This window comes from Triturus cristatus, chromosome 10, assembly GCF_964204655.1.
Source record: "Triturus cristatus chromosome 10, aTriCri1.1, whole genome shotgun sequence".
Classification (NCBI taxonomy): domain Eukaryota; kingdom Metazoa; phylum Chordata; class Amphibia; order Caudata; family Salamandridae; genus Triturus; species Triturus cristatus.
Genome location: NC_140593.1, coordinates 966,501,822 through 966,528,569, shown reverse-complemented (window position 1 = coordinate 966,528,569; position 26,748 = coordinate 966,501,822). Strand labels below are relative to the sequence as shown.

The window sequence follows — 26,748 nt, the reverse complement described above, 5'->3', positions numbered from 1 at the left end:
CCACAAATGGACTACTTCTTTGTAATTCTGAAGTGTACTGGATACGGAGTTTTAATATGACCAAAATAATCAAGACACTTTATTTGGTGTTGTTCAAATGAATAACATTTTCTGAAACCACATGCATATTGCTTCCATTTCAATCGAAAATGTTCTGTATGTAAAAGACAGTGCCTCCTTCTGATCTACATTAATGCCTCAACCCCGTATACAGTTTGTCCATAGCACATTTCTGTGCATCAATGAGAATGTGCAGTTTACAGCTCACAGAAATGAAACGGCCCAATCCGTTTACCATTTCCCATATACAGGTAAAATAAGGAGGGCTGATATAAGGCTAGCCAGGGCATTTTATATTAATGCCGACTACGATCTAACCTTTCTGGCCCACAATAATACCATAATACTCAGCAGCGTGTAGCCAATTATAGCTCAATGAGGCTGATTAATAACTCATTTTTACTGCGCAAGTCTCTTACCCTCACACAAGACCTGTCTGCTATAGGTTGTATTGAGCGCTCAGTACTGTACCAACACCTAATCCAGTCACCACCAGCTGAACAGACAAGGAATACCTGAAGCGATCTGATACAAAACTGCCCACTCGGAGGACTGCACTCTAGTCCGGCACTACAGGTCCCAGTTAGCTACAATCTATGCTTGCTGCTTTACCTCTCAGAATGGCACTCAGATATGAGCTACTAGTAACAAAGTCCATCCAAGCAGATCTTCCCGACCACCACTCTCACCAAGCATGCCTGCTCAGGACCATGAACTGTAAACAATATATCAGACTAGACAACCCAGTGCAGTAATCATTCAAATAGATTATGATCATATGAAGTACAACAAAAAGACCTGCACAGTTGCTCAAAGCTGCGCGCATACCAAAAAAATGCACAATTGTCTTAACTTCATATTTTGACTTGCACTTATGTTGGTTGACTATTTACCTACTTATGTACTATTGCATGACCTCCTCTGATGTGTCTGTAAAACGTACCTTTTGTCCTGAATTTTGACCTTTTGACCTGAATTTATGACCCTTTGTCTTGAATTGTTACACTCCCGGTCCTGAATTTGCACCCATGCCAGTTAGTCACCCTACTGATAAACCCCTCCCCCACACTCCTCTAGTGCAGAGCTGAAGACCGCCACGCTCCAAGTCTGGAGCACGAAAATGCCCAAAGGGGAAGCAGGACATCGAAGCCTGTTATAATTTGGGAAACCTACATACAAGTGCACAATGGAAAGAATGCGATAGACAAACCTATTGACCAACCATCACTTAATAAGGCACATTGACGTTACAATAGTGATCAACACTGCCAAGCCCAAACCCCACAAGACCATACTCCAAGGAAGAAGCACTTATCTGGCTGCTGAGCAGCGAAGAACGAGGTAGTGTTTTTTCTTAGGGATGTTCTTGTGTGACGACAGACAGCTGATTAGTGGACATCAAGTTTACGTTTAGATTCTTGGAAGTTGTGGTACTTCGCTTGTTTCATGGTTTCACATGCTGTTTTCTGTGGTTCCTGAGCAAATAAATGGAGAAAGAAAAGCATAATTCCAGCCTCCGGTCCTGACATATAATCCCAGGTATCCACGCATATACAAATGATTTCTGATTACTGTCATGTACCACTAAATTTAAATCGGCAGGAAGTAGACAAATCTTAATGTGGCAATGAAGATTCAGACTCTAGTAATAATGATTCAAGATGCATACAGTTGGCTTATTTGTGTTTTATAACGGGACTTGCACATTGTGGATGCCCTCTAGTGGCTTTCTTGCACTCTAACTCAGCAAGAATCTAAGGATTATCTCACTGACTGAGATGAATACTTCACAGCCCTCTTGGTCTGTTCTTCATGAATTTAGTGCACTTACGTTCCATAGACTAACTTTATATTAACCAAGACTCCAGCCTCTTTGGTCCAATTTTTCACTTGAAAACAAGGGATGTTTTTTTTTCAATTTTGTGAAGTTGCTAAAACAAAAGCAGTTTGACTATGAAATTGACCTTAGATTTCAGGGTTTATTTCTGACCTAGAACAGAAAGGTTTTCAACCTGTTCTTATTGCTAAAAGGCAGCACGATACCCACTTTCCTCTGCTCCAGGTGCATACAACGTGCCTGTGTCCTAGATACAAATGCTTCCTCAGTTAATGTGCAGACAAATAGCTAATGCTGGCAAAAATGTAGAAATTATCTACTGACCTCGATTATTCAGTTTAAAAAAACTCATATTTCGTAGTCCTTTCACAAAATCGTTTTTTGAATATGCTTCATAGTGTTTTTCCATTACCACGTACCCATCTTGAATTGTTTATTTTTGTACTGAATGACTACTTTGCAACATAATGAATTCTATTCATACAGTGCATTGCAGTTGTAGTACTTCATGTAGTAAGTGCTGCTTCAAATGGCGAATGTGAAAAAGCATACTGGAAAAAGCACAAATAAAAAGTTTCAGAGATGACACTAACTCAGTTCATTTAGGGACTTATGTCTCAAGGTGCATGGTTATATTGCTAATCAAGTACAACGTTGAGTAATCTTGTGCTGCCTCGGTTTAGTTTGCGGATGTTGGTTTCTTTATGCTCAGAAATTTAGGAACTTAAAAAACAAATTAATAGATCGAATGCTTGAATTAATCTCTGCCACAGGCAGTCACTTGGGCGGCATCCCAATCTATTTTTTTTTCGCCCACCTTAGCCACCTCAGTTTGGTCCTAGCCATATGCATTTATCCTTGACCCTGTTACTCTTGGGGACAGACAAGCCCAAACTTTCAGGCCAGGTCCTCCCTGAACTAGAATACAAGCAACCCAGGACTAGTTTCGTCCTTAATATGGGCTCATCAGCCAGGTATAGCTTGATTCCAGTGGCAAAGTGAGCACTGGATCCATGTCTGGGCATGCCCGTGCATCAGAAAACAAAGTGATGGATGGAATTAATCTTCATCACTGTTGCAGAAATTTAGGAGATGAAAATATATAAATTTGTTGTTTAAAAAAACTTTGTTTTTAGGTCTCGCCTGAGCCAGTGCATGCGCTGCACTGGCGAGACATTTAGTGAGTGGGCTTTCAAAAGTCCGACTGGGTGGCATAGAGCGTGCGGTTACGCGCACAGTGACTAGCAGAGGCGCCATCTGACTTTCCTCTCTGGTCATGGTGCGCGCACACCACTCGCCAGCCTGCTTTCACCTTTCCGTCGCGCCCGCGCACACCACTCGCGTCCCTACCTGATGTGTCTTCTGTTTCTGGTGCATTTTGTGTGTTTTCTCCCTGCCATGTTCAGCTTTTACTGATGCGTTATATTCTTTTTTGCTCTGTTCTGCTCTCTACCCTGTCTGCTTCTCTGTTTCCCCTCTGTATAGTGTCCTGTTTTGTTCTTCATGAGAGAGCCGAATGCATTTCACAATCCAGCTTTGTGTGCATTTCACACCCTCGCTTAACGAACTGCCGCGCGGACTGCGCTCTGGGCTCGCTGATCTACATTCCCCCGCCTCGAGCTGAACATTTAATATGTTCCACTTATCCATCAATAATAAATTGTTTCTCTTTCCCCGGTTTTCCCAATAAGGGCTTTATTCCACACTGTGCGTGCCAATATAAGATTTACCTCCGCCAGTGTTTAACAAAACGAGGTTCATCTCACCCAATATGTAACTGCACGAGGTTTATTTACACGAGTGATTAACAACTATGGGAGGCTTCATTGTTTTCATTAATTGGACATGTGTATACTATATTCATTTTGGCCCATCACATAGCGTGCACCACAAACTGAATTGTTTCTGAGCCCTTTAAAAACAAGCGTCCCTGTTGCTGATCTCTACAGGAAAAAGGGCTTACTCATTCTGCGCTGGTTTAAATTGATATTCTGACTTACAGATTACACGCTGATCTTCATAAATAATAAATGATCTCCCTGCTGATTTTCTATCTTCCAAAAAACTCTCTGTATTAAGCATTCATTATCATGGGACTAACTGCCCCCCCTCCCTCCATCCCCTCCTTCCCCCCCAGTTGAGTACGACCCTAAATTGTTCTGATTATGTCCCACCCCAGACATTCAGCTCTGGCATCCAGCTAGGATCCGAATGGCAACAACCCTGCGTGACCTTTTGCCACAAGTTCAACAGAATATTGAAGATATTTTATCTGTGTTTTGTCATACAGTGACATGTCTTGGAAGCAAATCAAGGGGTTAACTTAATTTCTCTGGTGCCTTCTGCCAAAATGCTGTATTTTGGCACACTACCAGTAAGATACAACTCCTCTGGTTTCCCTGCCCCCAAAATAGAATCTGGAGGAAAAGGACAAGCTACGGCTGTTGAATACATTTAATTAGAAAAAATGCCGCCCTCTTCTGTTTTCACGGCTCATAAAAACTTCTTCCACGAAGGTGGGGGGGGAGGCGGTACCCTTCTAGGGTGCAGGAGGCTAATTTCTAATGGGGGTGTCACAGCCTGGTCCTGTTCCCAGCTGTGCTTCCCGCGGCTCTCGCAGACAGGTTACATTGACAGCTATCACTGGTTCTACTTCCAACAGTGTGTTCGCAAATGTTTTGCATACTATCGTTTTCTTATGTGCAGTTTTATTGTCCCGATCAGTGCTAGGATTTTTGTTGCCCTATACAAATTAACATTGTGACTGCGAACACTCCATTTGATTTCACAAATCACATAAATCCAAGTCATGCAATTATTGATTATCTTAAAATATAAACACAATCATTCTTTCAACTGCATTAAAATTCACCTTAAAAAAACCCGATTTTTAATCAACAGTGAAACATTATAATCCACTCTCGAAACTTAACCCACAACTGAAATCTTCATCTAAGAATATTATTGATAGCATCTTGTTTTATGTAGGGCTTCACCCCCGCTCTGTCATTTCGAAATGTCCTAAATGTGACATGTCATAAATGTGACATGTCACAAATGGTTACTATTAGCTAACCTAATGGTACTCGGTTATAAAACTGTAATGCTGGGTGACTGCGTGGAACTTGCCGAGATTCGAAATTGTGACCACATCAATGTCACAACAAACGTTTTAACACAGAGGCAGGATTCCCAGATATTTAATTTAATGTTTTTTGTAAGGTGATGCACACCACATAAAGGGGGCTTCAGATAGCCAATGGGGAGGGGATAGCAAGATTGAAGCATTGCAAGCAGATCTAAAGCTCTTTGCCTGAAAGTAAACTATAAAAATAGCCCGTAATTCTGCTGCCTTAGGAATAATTTGATGATGATGATCCCAAGCCACACATTGCTTTCTTGCGATTTTAAATTAATTGGAAAAGCCGTAAAATAAGTCCAGGAGAGGTTGAGTCAGGCTTAGGCATATGTTCGAAAAAGGGTAGAAGGTGGTAGTGACCATGAAGTTAGGTGGTGTGTTTAGTGTCTAGTTCATGTTTGACTGACCAAAGGTCCTCCTCTATTTTATCGCACTGTATACTTCAATGCGTTATCCATTAAACATATGATTTGTCCCAAACTGAGATAGCCGCCATTGTTCTTGGAGCCATGAAAGAAAGGTAAGACTACATCCCCATTTCTTAGTCTTACTCTCGCTGGTGGTCAGTTCGTTCGTCGGGTGGGGCACTCTGTTGGTGAGTTTGTCATGGAGCCCTCTCCTGTGTGTCACTTGTGGCCGGGGTTGCACTGGAGCTTGAAATGCTGATGGAGCTGAGACCATCTTTGTAGATACGCTGCTCTTGAGTTGGGGTAGAGTTGTGCATTTTTTAAGGGTTGCTTTTGTTTGACTTTCGGGCTCTTACAACACTGGAAAAAACAGTAGTATCTAATGTCAACTGTTCAGAGGGACCTAGATTAGCAGTTTACTGTGCAGAATAGCAACCCCCCTCACCCTCTTAAGTGTTATAGGTGACACAAGCACACATTGTGAAAGGATATAATCAAATGTATGTGAACAAAAGAGGAGAACATAGCCATGCGCATCGTAAATGGGGAGGGCTTCATTGATTCATTCGGAAGCTGGAAAAGAAGATGCAGATTCATTTAATTTAATTCATGTTTTAATGAGTTGTTAATTGAAAAGTGAGCACTCAGAAATAGGCATCCTTGTACCTTATAAGTGTTTAGCCATGCAACGCTTGATGTTGTTGCACCAAGGATATTGTGCTGCATAATTAATTACTTATAAGGTCCCAAAAGCGAGACCTATTGGCTATGCCAAGGCTTGTTTAAATACCTACTTTAACCAAATTAGTATTGAGTTAGTTACTTTACAGTGTTGTGATTTTTCAGCTGCAAGAGTAAAATGGTTTTATTATTCTGCTTCTCAGCTCTAGCGATTAATGATCATAAACATAATCATTAATGATCATAAACATAATCAATGTTTTTTTTTCTTTCCACAGGCTCAGTACTGGACATTATTAAACATATTGTTGGGAAGGGCGAACACAAGAATGGAGTTCTAGATGAACATAGTATTGCCACGATGATGAAAGAGGTGTTGGAAGGCTTGGATTACTTGCACAAAAACGGGCAAATCCACAGGTATGACGTTATCGCTACACGGATACTGGTGCAGTGAGGTCATTGTTATCTACCCATGTTGTAACATTTTCAGATTGTTTGATATTTTTACATTTGTGATGACAGGAGGTCTTGCACACATCCGTTTTTGAGAGGATAGGATATATCGTTGCTAAAGCTACGCACTGCTCTTGCCAAAGTGATTTTAAACTGTTGGTGGAAAATCCACTAGTTTTAGAATGTAACCTGTAGAACTGTAGGAATGTAATACTCTTCTTGTATGTCAACATTTTGAGTGAAAGTTTAGAATAATACCTATCCAGGCGAGTCGTATTTACTGAAACTACATATTCAATCCCTAAATATTCAATTTTAAAGCAGGATTTTGCTTGCTTCCATGAGGGACTCGCCCTAGTCAGTCTGTTTTTCATCCACAGTTCTCTGACGATTGTCCTCTCTTCTAGATGCGGCCGAAATTTAATACACGCTGGTTTATTGTCTGGGGTTTTGCATTACAATTGTTAGGGGGAATACCTGAGATTTAGAGATTACGCCACCTGGCATGATTGAGATTTTGCTTGGGTAATTATTCCATTGTGGAGGCTCGGGAAGAACACCAACTAAATGCGAGCAGATGTTCGCGTTGTGTGCGATTGTGTGCTATTTTAGCTCGAAATGCATTCTTGAGAAAAAAATGAACTAGAGAGATTTAGCCCAAAAAAATAGTACGAAATAGCAGAATCGGGCATTTTGCATAACAATGCATAATCTCGCATTTAATGTAATTCTCTTTGTCAAAATGACCCGTATTTCTCCCAGGATTAGTTTCAGCACAGACCAGGGTGGAGAGAGGTACATGTGTCAAGAGATTAGAGGAAGAAAAGGACCTGGGAGAGTTAAAAATGTGTACTTGTTTAATGACTATAAAAGCAATTGAATAGTGGACCCAACGTTCAGTTGATGACTATGTTCACTTTTGGTAACCGTACCCACTGCGGTGTCGAGATCTTTGCGGAACGAATAAAGGGCACCTATGTAGTACCTCTCTGCAAGCTAAATATTCTGCAAACAAAAATCTTTATTTAGCGGAAGGTGGGCATTACACAGGATTTATTTTCCATGAAAAGTAAAAAAAAAACAAATTCTGCAAAAGGCGTGTTTTTTTTATGTGTATGTCTCCAGTGTCAGCAATTTCCTTAACATGTTTCATTAGACAGTAAAACGTTTTCCATCATAGTGGCCAAGTGACCCTAGAGTACAGGCCTGATAACACCAGGAGATATTTTAAGATCTTTGCAAAATTTTAATTACACACTAGTACACCGTTTTATTTTTGTCCTGCTTGTGGTCCTATAGTTTAGTACTAAAGAGTGTAGACCACAGATGTCTCTTTTGTTACCCGCTCCTTACCCAGAACACAGTGATTGTTTTATTCCTTATTGAAACGTTTTTGTTCTAGATAAAATAGGTGGAAAATCCATTATTCGGGTTATAAAGGAAACAAAAAAAGTAATTTTGAAAGAATAACTGCATTCATATTTTGCTTCTGTATCTTGAAACTGGATCTGCTTTTCCTTCGATAAGTCCAATCAGTGCAAGTCTTGTTCTGCTAAATGAACGGCGCGTGGCTTATCCGTGCAGACTTGGCATACTGTTATTATTCCATGCAGATTGATGCTGCCCTACACCAATAGGATTTGATAAATGCCCTAGACAGGGCAAAGGGAAGTGCTAAGGTGCCAAAGCTATGAGGGTTACCAATGCAGCCCGCTGTAACCATGCTGTTCCAGATTTTTTTATTGTGTTTTTTAAAAGATGCTCTTAATCCTGACTCTCAGCATCCAGTGCTCTTCCAGAGCACCTTAATACTGAACTGCAACAATTTGGCTGTGGTCTACATTTTTTTGCCCGTAGCTTAGAAGCCAGAAAATTGCAAGTGTCAGTCCAAATTACCAAGAGCTAACAATTTTAGATGAGTGGAAAGAACTGCACATATACAAGTAAAATAATGTTATGTCACAAATTAGAAAGGTCTTGTTACTTTTTAGGCATTCATTCGCAATTGTCTTGTTTGAATGTTGAGGACTAACGTGCTGACTAAGCAGCTCACCCAGCACCACCTTACACGCCCTACATCATGCTACTGATGGCCTTTCACTGCCCATCCTTGCTGTTGCTGACTCCCATCTATTCTTGCTCCCAGCTCCCCATTTTTTGTTCCCCATTCTTGTAATCGTGCCCAAATTGAATATTTCTCCTATTCCTCTGCACCGTGATTGCCTGCCCGCTCCCTCGTGCCACAAATCAACAATCACTCCCCATCCTCTGACCCTCATACCGCAGCCTACTTCTCTTGGAGCCTGCAGTCATCTTGCCAGCAGCCGCGTCTCTTACAGCCCACGACCAATTCTCTCGATTGTTTGAACTCCTTCACATCCCTCATTCCACCTAACTCCTACCATCGTAGTCTACAATTTTCTGGTTTATCCCCATTTCCAAATGAAATCTTTCTTTTCGACTTTTTGTGGTTGCCTTACTTTTGTTTTATTTACATAGCCTTTTAAGTTATTTATTTTCTACAGAACAATAGTGCTTCTGCTGGAATCTCTGCTGCGCTTAACAAATAAACTCAAAGAAATACCGATATTGTGTGGGGTGCATTTGGTAGTGTGCTTGATGGTGAGTTTATTTAGACAATACTTTACACATCAACGGAGCAGTGGGAGTTGCGCTTGGACTAAGGTTGATACAGGGCAGACGGTTAGTCAGGTTGAGGGTAAGTGGATTTAAGAGTGATTTGAGGGTGATAGAGATGCAGTTTGAGCACATGCTTGAATTTAATTTGGAGTGTTTGGGGAGCTCTCAGTTCGACTGGGAGTGAATTCCAGCTGAAGGGGCAAAGTAGGTGAAAAATACCTGTATATAATATATGGTGTCGTGGGTGTGGTTGCAAGGCTGTGGTTGACAAAGCACTTGTCAAATGTGGGTATGGTTGTATTGGGTAAAGTATTAGGATCACTCTATGAGCGAGGGGCTGTTGACAGCCTACCAAACTGCTGTCAGAAGTTGGATCAGAGCTCAGTTTCTGACAGAACCAGCTGACTAGATCTTGATGAGAGGATCGGTTGGTTCCTTGGGAAGTTTAAAAAGGATTTGGGTAGAAAATGTAATCTTATCAAATCGGAAAAGAGCAGCGTGGTAGTCCAACTTACAGTAGTAGATGTTATTAATAACGTGGAAGTTGACCAATGCTCTCGCTACATAGAAGTGAAAGGATGGGCAGATGTGCGGAATATTCAATCACTTGGAAGGCATGATTGATGTGAATGACTCCAACTGCATTCAGAAGTGCGTGCTAAGTTTTCTGGTGAAGAGGGTGCAGTCATGGGGCAAGACATTGGATGCTAAGTCAGTGAGAAATTAGTTGATTTCAGGTAGTTTAAGATAAGCTAGCAGAGAGGAGCTAAGTGCCATTCAGTGATGGATAGCAGTAAGATTGGAGGCGAGGGGTGAATGTCAAAAATAAAATAAAAAGATTAGTGTATTGTCTACAAATTCACAATGGGAGATGTGATATCTCGTCATATCACCAAAGAAGGTGGCCAAGTGAAGAGAATATAAAGGGACCCACCACTGAGCCTTTGGGTATACCATTGAATTGTGGTGTGACTTCAGAAAGGGAAAAGTAGAAGTGACTGAAAATTAGCAGGTAGAGAGGTAGAATGAAAACAAGTGTTTATGCACGTCCCAATTCACTGCTTCAGAGCACTACCAGAAGTATGCATGTGTCACGGTCAGATTCAGATACTTTTCTTTTGTAATTTTAAATTGTATGTACATAGTGCTTACTACCTCTGACAAGGCCTTAAAATGCTTACTGGTAAGTAGCACGCTTCTCCGGAACACAAGCTGAATTGGTGATAGATTAGTAGAGGGAAAATATACATTGTTACTGGGAGTAGTGGACTTGTTTGTCTGTTAGTTTGGTGAATAAGATAAAGGAGGGAAGAGTTTGGAAAGGGCTATTTGGGACTCCACAGCAGTATGAGAGTTTTTGGATGAGTCAGAGTGTGGCGGTACAGGGATAGTTTGATGGAGGTTTAGGATGAGTCATATTGTAAGGGTTTGCGAAGTTATAAAGTCCCACCACAGCAATATATACATATATAAAAAGTATGCATACTTAGCGATGTTAACATGATACCCAAAATAGTTAAAGGACTGTTGTGGCAAATGTTGGGCTGACTTATCCAAAACCAGCATCAGAACATTGGAAAGTTATCATGGCATAGCCAGGAAATGTAATTTAATTCAAAGGACAAATGTGTGTGTGTGTTTAAGATATTTATACAGGGGTTTAGGGCATTGGGAGTGCAGTAACGTCGAAAAAGGAGCTGGGTTTCACTACAATTATAGGGAAACAAATGAAATGGGTGTGTTTACACCCCCTGAATACAAAAAGAGTGATGATAAAAAAAAGAAAGGGGGAGTTGAGGAGATGATCTACCCCAAAGTAAAAATAAGGACAGTGATAATTAATTATGAAGTTACCCATGAAATTGTGATGTAAAGATACTACCAGCACAGTGACTCCCGATGCGCTGCTTGTCACTGCTATCACCGCCAGCTTAAGGGGACTCCAAGTCCCAGGGTGCCCTTCTCCCAGGAGGGAGGAGTCTGCTGCCACCGTCTCGCTCAAAAGCGCCAAAGAAACTCAGCAGCGCGGGACGCGCCCGGGCAGGCCCGTCATTGCCCGTCATCACCAGGAAGAGGCCAACCCTCTAACATCTGCCGCAGAACAGGATTGATCTGAACGAACTCCAAGGTACTGTCTCATGTGTGCTAGGGACGCGAAGGCAGCAGTTAAGGGGGTTTAACACCCAGTGCAGCAATGTATATATAGGACAAAGTGTAGCTAGCAGTCACATAAGTACGATCTAAGTTTTATATGGACTGCGGTGGGTACTGTTACCCCGGAAGAACCTATTTAATGGACATTGGTGTTGCTAGTTGCTTTTGTGTAGCATCCTTTACCATAGTCCATGTGTGTGTATTTGACTGTAGCAGCATGGGCAAAAGGAAGGCAGTGGAAGTATCAGGAGGTGGAGCAACTGGGAAGGTCCAGAAGCCAAAAAAATCGGACAAACTCCCCAATCATGTCACAAATAATTGTGTTATGAACCGCATAGATGCCATTATTAGTGATTGTGAGGAGATATTAACCACTCCTCTGGGTATTGGATGTGGGACCCTTGCTGCTAGTCCAACAAATCGGCCACTGTCCCCCCAAGCCTGCTAAATTAATTCCAGCTATGTTCAAAAAAGGAATACAGAAAGTGTCCTTTCCTTCGAACTAGGGTATCGCACCGTCTAGCGAGCAGACTGCACGCCCTGCCCGTGCGCTAACGCACAACAGTTTGTGAGTTGGAGTGCAGTAATAGATTTGCGCCTTTGATGGGCGTACCTGAGGACAACCTGCCCCCACGACCAATTAATTCCACAGATCATATAGGGACTGCTGGGTCCACAAAAGCCTCAACTCCCGTAAAAATATGCAGTTGTCTTTGTTCAGGCCAGCCCACTGAGAACCGTAGGAACCCAGACAAATCTGCTTATCGAGCTTATTACTACCCTTAAGTCGTTAGTCGGCAAATTGATAGACACCCTTAACATGCCAACATACGATAAAGCCTTAGATTCCAGCAGACCGCCATGTCCAGGTGTCCAAACGATAGTGTCACCAACACGACTAACACCGGCAGAAATAGCAATGTACATGCCGTCCCTTCAGCAGGCTTCCAACCAATCACTAATGGAAGGCATCAGTGAAATAATAGTAGACCGTACCTAGAAACTAATTCAAACAACGTCAATCAGAATAGTCCTTGGCAGCAGCAAAAGGGGATTGGCCATTTGGCAAATTCACTCTCCAATCCATCGAGAAATCTAGGCCCATCCACACATAAGGACCACGGTTTTATAAATTCTTCTTCGGTCGGTCCCTCAAAGGCACAAATCTTTCTGACTAACATCCTCAGAATTCCGTCCAATTCTTTTTGAAAAGATGAACAATCTTTGATCAATAAGAGCATCCATTGGCTACGTCACTTGAGGAAGTGTAGGTCTGTAATAAAAGAAGACCTACTGTCAGCAAAAAGATGTGACTCATGGCCTTAACACTGATTATGTATGCCTGAAGTTGAACTCTGTGGATCTTGCAGATAATTTGGTATCATTCGACCTAAGAACCTCCCACTTGACCTCATCTAACATTAGGATTAAATATAATCCTCCCGCACTAACCAACAGTAATAATCACTGCAATATATCTCTAAGATGCAAAGAGGGTTCATCTCTAGATTACATAGATTGCTGCTTAATGCCAGTTCTTCCCCAATTGCCGTATGCAGATGCGGTAGTATTGGGGAGGGAACTCACTAACATGCCTAATGACCTGGCAATCATGAAGATATCAACACAATAAGTTCCGAACTGTCCAACCCTATATTGGCACTTGCCTCCTGGAACATAGCAGGTCTCCAAACAAAGACCGCGTCAGCCGAATGGTCTATGTTTATAGAGGGTCAAGATGTATGGGCTTTTCAGGAAACCTGGCCGTAGAGTGCCATTTTTCGCCCAGGGTACCTGAATTTTACCAAACCTGCTATTGCTGGTCAAAAAGGGAGGCCCTCTGGTGGGCTTACCCTATGGGTACGGCAACAATCTGGTTTTAGGGTTGAAGAGTTATCAACAGACAACCCCGAAATCCTTGCTATTATTTTACGGTTTAAACAAGGTCGAAATGCACTTCTGGAAGCCTTCATAGAGAAATACAGGGGCAGATATAACCTGGTCATAGCAGGTGATTTTAATTGTACATTTGAATTTCTCTACCACGAATATGGTGGCCTTGGTAGCGAAGAGTACTCCCAATGGGGTAATCCATCTCTTTCTTTACACTAGATAAAAAAAAATGGACAGAGGCAGCACTCCAATTAAAGAGTCTGTGTATGGAGAGGGGCGTTAGAGCTGTACATGGGAGGAAAACATCGGATGGCAAGGGTTCGCATACCTATAGCAATGGCATAAGAAGCAGCAGAATTGACTATTTTCTTATTAACTTGGAGTTGTGGTCTTGCCTCGTCAACATGTTAGTTCAAGAGAGAAGCGAGAGTGACCACAATCCACTCCTGCTAACCCTGCAGACGCAGGGGTTAGCCACACAGCCACAGTCAATTGAGAGGGTGACCAGAGACATAATCCCAACAAATGATATGCGAAGGGTGAAGTGGGTGATGCCAATTGAAAAAGAGAACATCCTAGAGCAGATGAAGGCAGAGGTGGAAAATACCCTAACAACTATTTCTATCTCAGATACCAAGGAACATAAAAATGGTGTTATTTTACAGGCTCACGAAGAATTGTTTAATAAGCTTAAATGCTTTTTTATTAAGACTTATAAATTTAGTTGCCGAGATAATTTAGCTAACTGGTACAATAATGACTGTAGAGCAGCCTATAAAACTGTCACAAGCCATAAGAACTAAATCAATGGAGGAGATCAAACTGACTCTGAAAATGTACAAAAACACTCAACACATAGCTAAAAAGGAGTCAGACTAAAAACGATAGAACGATCTTCTGCACACGAGTAGTGAAAAACATGCAGAAATTTTGGAATACAGTAAAATGGGGTAGTGGTGAACCCAGCCAAGCACTAGATAATTACGTAGCACCAGACCAGTGGGTTTCGTATTTTGACGCTCAATTTGCTGCCAAACCTGACAGTTCAAACCACCGACCCATTTTCAAATCCGATACCATTATGATCTTTGGGATTGGGGAGGTCGAAATCGCCCTGGATGCGATTCCAAAGGGCAGAGCTCCTGGCTCCAACTGCATCCCGGCCCACCTATTTAAGCACGATAGAGCCAACTGGCTTAATTATATCCACATACTTGTTAATGCAATAGCCAGCGGGGCTCCCATCCCAGATTTGTGGCGCGGTGCGGAAATAATACCAATTTACAAAAAGGGGATCGCACATGCCCAAGTAATTACAGGCCCATAAGCCTAATAGATGCGATCCAAAAAATCATGGCCAGGCTTTTGTTGAGTAGAATCCAAACATGGATATGCAAACATTATATTTTATTATCATTACAGGCTGGATTTCGTTCGCATGTCAGTACCATTGACCATGTTTTTAGATTCATGCTGTTCTATTGGCACACTGTAATTATTGCTGGGGGTACCCTGTTTGCAGCGTTTATAGATCTCAAATCTGCATTTGATTTGGTCCCCTGCAACAAGCTATGGGAAGCACTGAAAATCCGGGATGCCACTAGAACTCCTTGCCCTAATTGTCAAATTGCATGAGTCAAATTATGCCCAGGTTAGCTGGCGCCCTAAGGGAGTGATCATGGAAAGATTTCCGGTAACAAAAGGGGTCCGTCAAGGGTGCGTTCTGGCCCCTACTCTTTTTACATTGTTTATTAATAGGGTAGTTAATTATTTTTCAACACACCCCACTGATGCACCTTCACTCACTGGCATGAATGTACCCCTTTTTATGTTCGCTGATGATACCCTTATTTTATCTAAAACACAGGCTTGCAACAAGCTCTAGATAGATTTAAGGTTTTTTTTTGCGGTGATCATTAGCTCGTAGTTAATGTAGATAAAACAAAAATTTATGGTTTAACATAAACACGAAGCGCAGAAAGGGAGAGTATACATGAATAATGTCCAACTGGAAAATACCGACATTTTTACGTATTTGGGGGTAACCTTGGGAAAGAAGTTAAACTGGAAACCCCAGATTGATCTATTGGCCCTAAGGCATGCTCAACGTGCAGGTGTCCTACTAAAAGAGCATCGGCTTTCGCAAACAAAGGCGGTTGGCCCTGCATTAACGATTTATAATGCCAAGGTTAGGGCTTCGATCCTATACGGCGCCGAGCTTTGGGGTTTTGAAAATATTACATCTTTAACTATAGCCCAGAATAAGTTCATGAGAGCTTTAACAGGAATCCCACAATAGACTCCCCTTAAACCCCTATATTTAGACTTGAGTTGTTGTGAAATAAAGGAGTTAGCTTGGTTTAGGCCCATAGCATATTGGAGAAGGCTCTGGACCACTCCGGAGCGGTTACCCTATGCTAATGCATTAAAGCATGTAAGAGAAGCCGACCCAATATGTAAAATCTTATTGTTAAATAAAGTTAGGGGAACATTGGTGGACATGGGTTTCAGTCATTTGTGGGAGGATCCAGCCAGCACGTTTCCATCGAAAAAAGTTTACAAGGAAGCATACAGGAATATGGCCAAAAAAAGTTTTTGTCATCCATCCAGAATACCTCCCTTACTGGTACATTCCTGGACCACAAGTATGATACCCAGTTTGAGGCCTACTGGAACTTTATATCTAAACCATGCCACAGAAAATTGTATCACCAGTTTAGGGCTGGCTCACTTCCGATTAAAACCATTCTCTTTAAAATGGCAAAACACAACGGACATGAAATGTCCCTCATGTCAAATTATGGATGAGTCAATCCCCTATATATTCACATGTCCAGCATACAAATGCCCCAGAGACAAATGGCTGAAGCAGATCTGTCTTAACCTGGGCACTAGATCAAGTAAACTTGCACTTCGTATTTTGAAGACTAATACGCATGAACATATAGCAATAGCTACAGCCACGTTTTTGAGCTGGTCGTGGGGTATTCGAACAAATAATTTGAAGAAACAAGGTGCAACGAGTGGCCACCCCAAACTTTCTAAATATTTAAGTATATAATACACACCAAATATTGGGTATCTGTTGACTTGTAATAGGATTGCGTTCCATTCTTATCTAAACCTGAAAATGAGACTATGGAATGGTGTACTATTTAGGCCGATCAAAATTTGCTACTGAAAAACAAGACTGTAATATATAACCAAAACGTAATTTTTTTTAAAATCCATTTAATGTTTGTTTTTTAACATTTTTATTAAATGTTTAAAAGAATTTTTTCGTATTCTTTGTTATGATATAATATGTACTTGTGAAGGTTTGTATTGTACCGTCTTGTTGTGTCTTTAATGATTTAAAAAAAATCGAAATAAAGACTGATTTGATTTGACTCCCGATGCAGTGGCCACACTGTAATGAGTTCTGATGTAATTACCTGCGAAATAATGACTGACAACCTCTTAAACATCTGTCACTTTAGCAATCCGCCACTGAGCCAATCATCCAAAGTTCCTCTCCTCGATGAAAAACTGTATTAATTGCGCTGTTTTACACCATATATTTACATTTTCCTCTAATTACCGAAGAACCAGTGAACCATCTGAATGTTGGAGCAGGAGACATCGGACAAAGAACCTGAATATGATGAAATGTTGCCATCTGTTGCCTTCCAAAAGCTTCCACACATACTATCTGTTTCTTACCTGTGACCCAGGCACTCTTACTATCCATTAAGGCTGGCACAGCACGTATATCTTACGGCTCGTTCTTCATTCATTGTGGGTATAGCAAACCCCATCAGTTTGTTGCATTTTGACTGGCTTCCTGCTGACAGACCTCCCCCTCCTCAGCACCACCCAGCACCGTGTGTGTGCTCGTGCATTTTCTCGCTCGCTCTCTCTGCTCTTAAATATCTTAAATACTTCTGCCGGCAGCAAATGTCCTTTGCTGAAAGGGGTTTGGTGTTATCCTGGGAATTCTCAGAGAGTCAGAGTACAGAAGGCGTTGGTAGGTCTTTAATTACCATAATTTCTGCAAGTGATTTTACAGTAGGAATACTTTCGAAAACCAATGCTAAATACACTGTAGCTCTGGGAGATATGGAGGGACGAGAAGAGGGTAATTTTTCCACCATAATAAACGCTGCTGCAATCCTCTTTTTGTAGCCTGCTTACCTCTGTCCCCCCCCCCCCCCCAAAACTCCAGACAAAATAACCAACAATAACACTACAGACAGCAACACCAGAACTGCCCAAAACTGCACTAATCAACAGGCCCTAATTGAGTCAGCCATCAGTAACCAGAACCGAGTCTGATGCACCAAGGAAGGCTTGCATAAAGGCCTGCGCTGCCTCCACCTCTGCGAAAACCTTTTTCTACTGATATTCCCCCTTAAGCTTAGTGAGATAGCTCAGTCACGCTTATTAAATGTTTAAATGTTCTATGGCCAACAGGGCTTTCTTTCTAGTCACCCTTCTTGCTCTTCTGCCTGGGAACATGAAACACACTTTTGTCACCCCAAAATGCCCTATTCAATTTGATTGCCTCTTGTCCCCATCGATTTAAAAGCACCAACACATAACCACCCAGTGGGTGTAGTACAAGCTCAAGAAGGAATGTAGACGGAACTTGCAGAACTCCGGTTAGTGCCTCTCCACAGGCTAACGGTTCAACCTTAGCATCCAGCTACATGTAGGTTTCAACAGCCCACTGTTAGTGCCATCATTTTCTCCAACGTCGAAGCTGTGCTACCCTATTAACTTTGTATAGCTCTGATCCTCACTTTTGTGGGCCTCAAATTTATTTCCTATCAAGTTTAGTTTTATTTTCTCTGACAGTCTCTCCAGCTTTGCCTCCGTGGCCTTCACCTGCAGTGCTGGTGCTGCCATTCTCCTTGAAGAGCATGCATATGCTTGAAGAGGGCTTTCTATAACCTCTGCAACCTCTTTTGTCCAGGGTTTCATGATCAGCTGTTTCTTTGTGCTAAAAGACTTAAATAATTCCTCTATAGGGTCTCTTTCTCCCCAGCCATCGGAAGGGCAGGTTCCAGTAGAGATTACTGGCACATTTTCTGGTTCAAGGTAGTCCTATTATTCCCTGAACATTTGATTCTGTTCTGGCAGCCACGGTGCACATGTGCCCCAGGGGGCCTCTCAAAGGGGAAGGGGGGGGGGGGCGGGGTGGAGGAGCATTAATCCACTTGGCATATTTACCAACTCCAGCTACCACCACGCGTGTCACAGGGCAGTGCATGACTAGCTGCTACGATGTCTCCATCCAGGCTCTTCCCACCATCAGCTACACCTTCCAGCTCCTATAGAATAATTACCTGCATTATCTGATCCACTTTGGGACATCAGTAATAATTACTAGTGTCTTTGGTGGTGCAACAAGAAATGCTCACTAAATTCTAAGGCGGGCCCAAAACCAGGAATGCCACCACCAGCCTCTGCAGTGCAATTTCTCCCATGTCCTTGGGTATGGTGGACGCAGGGTACGCTATTGACCTCATTGATCGTAGCAGATCTGCTAATCACAGCAAGTGTACTGCATCCTCACACCACAGCAACTCATGGGGCAATTTCACTTAGTCAAGCCAACCCAGCAAACCACCATTTAAGTCTCCACATAGAGCATGATATGGAAGCTGCCATTCTGGGTGTCGGTAGGATCCGTCATTCTTAGATACTTCACTTTAAATATGCATTCAAAATAAGAGACAGACTGGACAACAGGAAAACCTAGTCCTAATGTCAGCTCTGCCTGTAATGCAATTTCCCTTCTCTCCCAGCCTTTCCGTATGCCTTTGCACAAAAGAATATCTACTGGCATTTATGAGAGTACTTCGTACATTCATTTAACATGACATGGTAGGTACTAAAAAACTTAATTAGATCAATAAACATTTAAAATGTTACTTAATGAAGTCTTTATGAACCTAGTCTCCTCCCTGTCTCAAAGCTGTTGTAAACTTTTTTTATTTTTTTGAGATTTTCAAAATTACAACAGACAGAAAAAGGAAATTATAAAAAAGAGCATGGCATTACAGTACAGCAATACGGGTAGAAACTGTATAACAGCATCGTACATGACAGTGTATCCAAGTGTGATCAAAACTAAACCCATATAACATCAGGTATAGATCCGTACCCTAATAATTCCAGCAGGATAGCCAGTTATTTGATACAATGAAAAGGTACACTCATTCAGCTGATGTAAACTTAACCCATATTTCACTAGGCCTGCTACTTATAATATTGTTTTTAGCCAGTCATTTTCTAACTGTGTCGAGGCATGTAGATACCTATGTTTTGCTGTTTCTTCTGGCATCTACAATTTAGAAGGTGAGCGAAAATGCCCATAAATTGTTTTTACTACTTCTTCACCAGTTGTTAGGTATTGTAAATTACCAAACGAAACATATGTATGATAATAAGGAGTGCCAAGGGTGCTTTCCGTTGTCCACTGGGTTGAGAACATTAATGGCAAAGGTATTTTTTTCAGGTGCATTCATTCCAAAACTAGGACGTTTTAAACACTTCTGCACCCATTGTTGCCCATTACTGGGACCACAAAGACAGTTTTGCCAATTGAGCTCGAATCTACTGTTCTGTAGCCACATGTTGCTCTAGTTTTCAGCTGCAATTCGGGGATGCCCAGCCCTCTATTGAAAGACCATTCCCTTCATCACACGCCACAAATGACTGCATCACCTGCTGCACTCTAACCTCTCCTCTTCAGCTGCACGCCTAACTCTAGCGTAGTGTGCAGGCCTTGCACGGCTTGACCTAGCATACTACCCACCCTCCCTTGTTTGCCAAACTCCAGGTCCCTCCACTCACCTGTGGCTGGTTCTCTGACCAGTCTAGTCCCTTTTGGACCCTGCATCTTCCACCTGAGGCGCCTACCTCGCTCCTCGCTTCAGATCCTCTTCGTTCACTACTGCTTCTTCTATCTCTTGTGCCTGCTTCCTCACTTTTCAAGTCTCTTTTTACACCTTTCGTTCTTGCTTTTGAACCTCTTTTCAACTATTGCCTTATATCCACTCTTTTTCACCCTCTGAGCCTCTGCTATTTTCACAACTTGTGTGCCCTTTCCCCTGCTCAGGTCTCTGTTGCTCTTCTCACAGGCTCTCTTCCTCGAATATCCGGACTCCTGCCAAGAGCAAATAAGGAGCGGGGACTCCTTACCTGCTTACTGCCGCTTTCCCGTGACTTCTACCTGCAAAGAACAGTCCAGCCCACCACCCTATTACGCACTGCCCCCAGGACCTACTTACTGGAGGCAGCTTCACATTTGTGCAGTGGTGTGCCGCTGGTGCACCAAAGTTATGCAAAAGGCACACCCATCTGCTCCCAGAGTCTGAAACCCCGGTCCTATTACTGCCCAGCGATACTCCGCAGCACTCCATAGATCACTCAACCGCAGACGCTGTCCCTCCAACTTCTGCCACGTTACACCTCACACCATGGTAGAAGTTTTCAACAGCACCTACGGTTGGTTCTCCTGCAGCCACCCACCCACGCAAACACCAACAATACCTCCACCATCTCCACCCAACACAATGCGCCAAAGTAAACCTGAAAGTCAAAGCCCACTCTTGTGCGTGCTTCTTAATACACGATCTCTCAGCAAACATGCAAACGAAATATGGGACCTGTTGAGCAGCGATGCACCAGATATCCTCTTCATCACTGAGTCCTGGCTCAACCCCACATCGACTCCCAAGATCGCCACGGCTATCCCAGCAGGCTACAAGATCGCTCTGCAGGACTTCCCTCACAAGCCAGGAGGAGGACTTGCTATCATCTTCAAGGAATCCATCAAATGTACTACATCCACAGAGAATGTCACCCCACTCGTGAAATACTTGTACTTTAAGCTGCAAAGCCCTGAAAACTTCACCCTGAACCGAACCCTCAACTACCGACCACCCAGACCGCAAGCCATCTTTACCAATCTCGCTGTCAACTTCAGAGCCTACATACTCCTCGGCAACCTCAACTTCCGCCTAGAAGACCAAAACCACCCCTGCTCTGAAGCACGCCTCGGAAGTGTGACAACATTGGACTCATGCAGCTAGTTTCAGAACCAGCATACACTGCAGGACACACATTGGACCCCATGTTCACCACCAGCAACAGCAGAGAATAGAACACCACAACACTGCTCACATGGACCAACCACTCTATCATCCGCTTCCAAATCTACCCACCTCAAGTCAACACCACAACCAGTATAAGTGTTTCAAGCTGCAGCTGGCGCAAAATCACAAACATAGCCAGGCTCGGCACCCTAAGCATGGATCTACCTAGACACACAGACAACTTCGTCCAGGACATCAACAAATACAACACTAAACTACCTTGCACCGATCCAACCCAACAAGCAAAGTATCCAAAGTAACAATCCAACAGGCAGGCTAGCTGGTACATAGAAGTCCTCTGAAACATCAAGCAACACTGTAAACAACTACATAGGAAATTAAGAGCCTGCCACAAGGCCACCGACAGAACCACCTACAAGGCTGCACTCAGATGCTATCATCAGCAAATAAGAAACACCAATAAAAAAGCTCTAGTGGACAGCATTGAAGGAAGCTCCAAGAGTTGCAATGAGATTTTCTCAATCAGCAAGGAATTCACTTCACTCTAAGCCACTGTCAGCAGCATCACTACCTCCCAACAACTCTGTGACCACCTATCCAACTTCTTCTACAGCAAAATTGCAAACAACTACAGCAATGTTGCACACCAACCCTACCACAGAGAACTTATCAGCAACCTACCAACCACGATGGTCAAAGGTTTTATAGCTTCTAATGCATTCTTTATTTGAGTTGTTGAATCAAGTGTTTCATATTGTCTTACATAAAGTATGATTTGCCCACTTTTTTTTTTTTACACAATAGTATACATTTTAGAAATGGTGTACGCAGTGTTAATAAAGTTTCATTTTTATGCTTGTTCGTAATGTTTAATTTGCAGATGTTTGTTACTGTGTGGCATTACATGGATCTTAGTATCACTGACCTTTCACAACAAAAGACTTGGTGTATGTGAGATACCCATACCTCTATTGAATGAATCCTTGACATAACTCCCCCACCCTGTTTATTTTAGACTAGTCATTAGGCTAACTTGTGTGACAGTCCATTCTAACATTAGAGGCTGATCTTTAGTGTGAGCTACTGAAATGCTTCTTTACTATCCAGAATTTATTTAATGACTTTGACCCATGGATTTGAGAGGATTCTTCTTTTTCTCTTTTGAGGGCTATTCTTTAAATGTGTTGTCCATATGAGTAGTAGAAGTTGGGTAGATTTAATAGGTACACTTGAGTTCAGAGAGGGGAAACAAGAACCCGATAGATTGTACTCAGAACATTTAAATCCAGCTTTGGTGATCTATGATGGATAAGGTTAGGGTCGAAGCGTAACCGTTTTGTCCTTTTTTTATTTATCCTTCGGCGTTGTTCCCTTTTTTCCTTCTTTTTCTTACAGGCGTTGTTACTTTTGTTCTTGATTGCATTTTCCTTAATAGGAGAGCATCTGACTTTGGAACCTTCCTCTATAGGCTGCTGTGAGAAGTTGGCCTGGTATATGATGCTCACTAGTTAAAGTGATCACCTTGTACCATGCCAAGCAACCCTTATGGTGTGGTTGTAAGTCAACCTTTTCGGACTAGCTGCCCTAGTGGTAGCGTAGGCTAAGCAGTCTTTGAGGCTAAACTCGTGAAGCGTGTTAAGCCAGCTGTTTTACCAAATGCAACCCCCTTTTATACCAATGAAAGGACACCACACAGATATATATTCAAAATATATATGTATTTATTTCTCAGAGTAACCCCTAGTCTCTTTATGAGCACAGGAGCACAAATCGTCAAACAAGATTACAGTAGAATACACAGAAGTTGCACTTTATATGGATAGGCCCTGGTGGCCACTCGAACCATATACTAAAATAGTGGTATAAGTACCACGAACAGAAAAGGGGAAAGGCCTAGGGCCTCTAGAATCGCTGGGCCTACAAGGAGCTAACTTCAGTTAGTGACCAGGAGGTCCACGGGTTGCGTGTGCAGAGCAAATAGTCACACGCGAGCTCCCATAGGTTTCAATGGGTGCGTAAAAAGTACAAAGTTACTGCAAAAGGAATCTTCCGGATGACCTAGGAACTTAAGATTGGGAACACAGACACTAGAGATGATTCTCTACACTTGGGCACCGGAGTGCCAGCTTTACCTCACCCACAGGAAGCGGGTGCATAGGCCTCGAAGTGAGTCGGGTTTCTTCTATCTGTTCCGTGGAGCCTGTAGATAAAGATGCTGCAGGCGGTCGGTCTGGAAGAGATGCGGTGGATCCAAGAGTGGATCGGAGATGTTGAAGACCTGTAAGCAGAGGGGACAGTGTTCACAGTCACTAGCCAGTGACCGGCGTGGCACCAGGTGGGTACCAGGCGATGTCGGGTGCAAACAGGAAGAAAGGTGTAGCTTGTCTCTGCAGCCACGTGGTCCCTGAAGGTCGACGACGTCCAGGAGTCGAGTCACGAGCTGTCCCACGCAGGCTCTCGCTGTCGGCGGTGTCGGCGACTTGATCGAAGCAAACAAGCCTTGGCAAAAGCAATTGTTGTAGGAAAGGAAATAAGCTGATGGTTCTGACCAGCAAGGTCAGAGGGACTACTCCTTTGGAGGGGAGCAAGGGCCAGTCTGGAGCAACCAGACCAGCGGTGTATTTCGTGAAGTTCGTCGCCAAGATGGCCACTAGCCAGCGGGCCAGCAACCGGTTAGGCGCGTCGAGTGGCAAAATGCAGAAGGGCCCCACGCAGATCGTGGAGATGCTGGAGGGCTCACCTTTGGTGCAAATGCTGCTCGGGTGTTGGGCTTCTCAGATCCCAAAGCACAACTTGGAGGGAGCCTCGGTTGTTGCACTTGTCAGCTTGTCGTGGTCGTTTCAAGATGGCTGGCTCCACGTGTCTCGGGGCCTCCACGGGTCTCCTCTTTTCAGGGACTGTGGATCGGGCGGTGAGAGGTCTGGAGGTCCAGGTCTTGTCAGTCTCTGGGCTCGGGCTCCGGCGGGAGGCGGCGGCAAAGCAGACGTTGATTCGCTGGATGGTGCTTGCGTTAGCAAGGTGGTCACTCCCTGACCACAGGGGAGATTGGCTTCAGTCCTCTGTGCGGCAGAGCGTCGAAGTTCCCGTCTTCTTCTTAGTGTTAAGTTGATTCCAGGATGTCTGAAGTCTTAGGACACAGCTCCTACCTTTAAGCGGATTCTAGGGGCCGGACTACCTGCTAGGTCCCTCCCTATGGGTGGGACCAGGAAGGGGGGTGGTTACACCCCCAATCCTTTGTCCAGCTCGCCCCAGGCCCGGGACTGGTGTGCCCCAGGACCGGTTTGAACTGGCATATGCACCGAGGCTCCTTGTGAGCCACAGGCATGTCTGGTTTCTTTCAAGCCCTACCTGACCAATACACAAAATCCTGTCTGGGGTGGTGCACGCACCTCCCCTGGCAGGAAACCCTTTGTCCACACCTCCCAAGCTGGAAGGACTCCCAGCAGCAGGAGGGCAGACTTGTGTCTGTGGTGGCAGCATCCATTTTGTGGAGCTGAGGCTATGTCTGATTTTACCCGGGTTTCAGGCACTGTACATGTCGTGTCCCTCTAGAAGGGTGGAATGCTAACCCCGTCGCCAGAATTGGCGAGGGGTTAGTATTCCAATTCGTATGACACCTTACTCGACATGTTTTGATAAAGCCAAACCAAAGATAGCATTTAACCGCGAGGTTCATAATGCACTTAAGAGTATATGGTATGACGATATCTGGAAACAGTAGAAGGAAGTTGTTCCGACCACTGCAGACAGGCTCAGCTCATGCCAGTGCACCATCTCACATGGAACCAAGCACTCTGCCTTCAGGATTGTTAAGGCCTGCCATAGGAGTGACTTATAGGTTACCAGGTGTCCCATTTAAGGTTAGGTATAGGTATACTACACCTAAGTAAGAGGTGATTACACCAACTTACCCCAGCTGAGTGATCAGCCAGTTGTGTCAAATTGTTAGGCCAAGCCTGGGGTGGCATAATACATGCTTCAGCCCCTGGCAGGCCTTGGGTACACCAATGCCCTGGGTACCTAGTGTACACTGGTACAGGGGCTGACAGGGTGATCCAACCAATTGGGTATGTACCTAGGGTACATGGAGTCCATTTTAAAGAGAACAGCCAGGCTGAGATCCTGAATAGCAGGATCTCAGGCCAACTAAGTCGAAAAACCAGCTAGACACTAGGCAAAAATTTGGGGGTAACCATAGTCAGATATCCACCTTCCTACAGCTGCTTTGAGGAATTTTCACCAGTTTTTAAGAAGATAGGGAAAACCTTTCGAATTGTATTTAAATTAGTATTTTCCATTTTAGTTTGCGGGCAGAACGTAGGAGCAACCACTGTAACTCAAGACTCTGAGTCGAAGAGCTGCTGTAGAGTAGAGGAGTGTAACTTTTCAAGTATGTCTTCGTTTTCTTACCTTTTGGTTTTATTATTTCTACTAAAGAAAGGCTTACCGGCCTGGATGCCAAAGTCCCGCCCTTTAACATCTGGAAAAGAGTCTGAGTAGAATATAGCTTGTCGGAGTCTTCCTTCAGAAGGGGACGGGAAGATCCCTTCCCTGGATTAGACATACTGAGGGGAAGTATGCAAGCTTTGCCTGGTAATAGTTCTTGTTCAGAGGCTATAAACTTTCTCATGGCCAAAACAGATTCCAAAATAGAGTCAGAGTTACTTACTGATTTCTCCATTAGGGCTAGGATGGAAGCCAGTACTCTTTCTAGGCAAAGTAACAATTCCGACATCAGCATTTTTGACTCTGGTTTATTAGTTAAAGGAAGAAGGTTCGGGGATAGTTCAGGAGTTAATGAGCCCTGTAAATCTAATAAGCTTGTTTCACTGGGTGTACTACTGAACAGTTGCAGTTTCACAGGATGATCCTTGGAGGAAAATGAAGTGGCAGGAATAAGAATCCTGGACGATTCTAGATTGTGAGCGTATGACATCTTATGATACTGATCTAAATAAACGTCCGGTAGCATTAAATCTTCTATTATGTGTTCTTCTGCTTTTGGGCCTAGGTGCGAAACTCCTTTGGGTTCAAAGACTCCTTTTACAAGGGACTGAATGGTTAAATTTGCCAGCAAAGAGTCAGTCACCCTAGATTCAGCCACCCTAGGTACCCTAGAGTCAGAGTGTTGATGATTTGTGGGCCATGATCCCCCGATGTTAGACGGAAGTATGGGGGGCACTACTGGTAATGGTTTTCCGGGAATTACTTTAGCCTCTACTTGAACTTTCTGTTCTTTTTGCAAAGACTCCGGCATCCCTACTGATTTTAAACTTGTTTCATTTTAGGGAAGAAGAAAGGGATGGTATTGAAACTCTTCAAAAAGTTTAATTGCAGAGTTGTTCCTTAGAGGATTAGCTCTAGTTTTTTAGAAGC

At 43.2% G+C, this 26,748-nt stretch overlaps 1 protein-coding gene across 1 annotated transcript in view; it reads left to right on the top strand.

Annotated features, from left to right (window-relative positions):
• Positions 1 to 26,748, top strand: part of OXSR1 (oxidative stress responsive kinase 1) — a 677,967-nt gene that overhangs the window by 287,803 nt on the left and 363,416 nt on the right. The window contains exon 4 of the mRNA XM_085628862.1: positions 6,403 to 6,544. Within this exon, the coding sequence (XP_085484988.1) occupies positions 6,403 to 6,544 (142 nt within the window). The remainder of the gene's footprint in view (positions 1 to 6,402; positions 6,545 to 26,748) is intronic.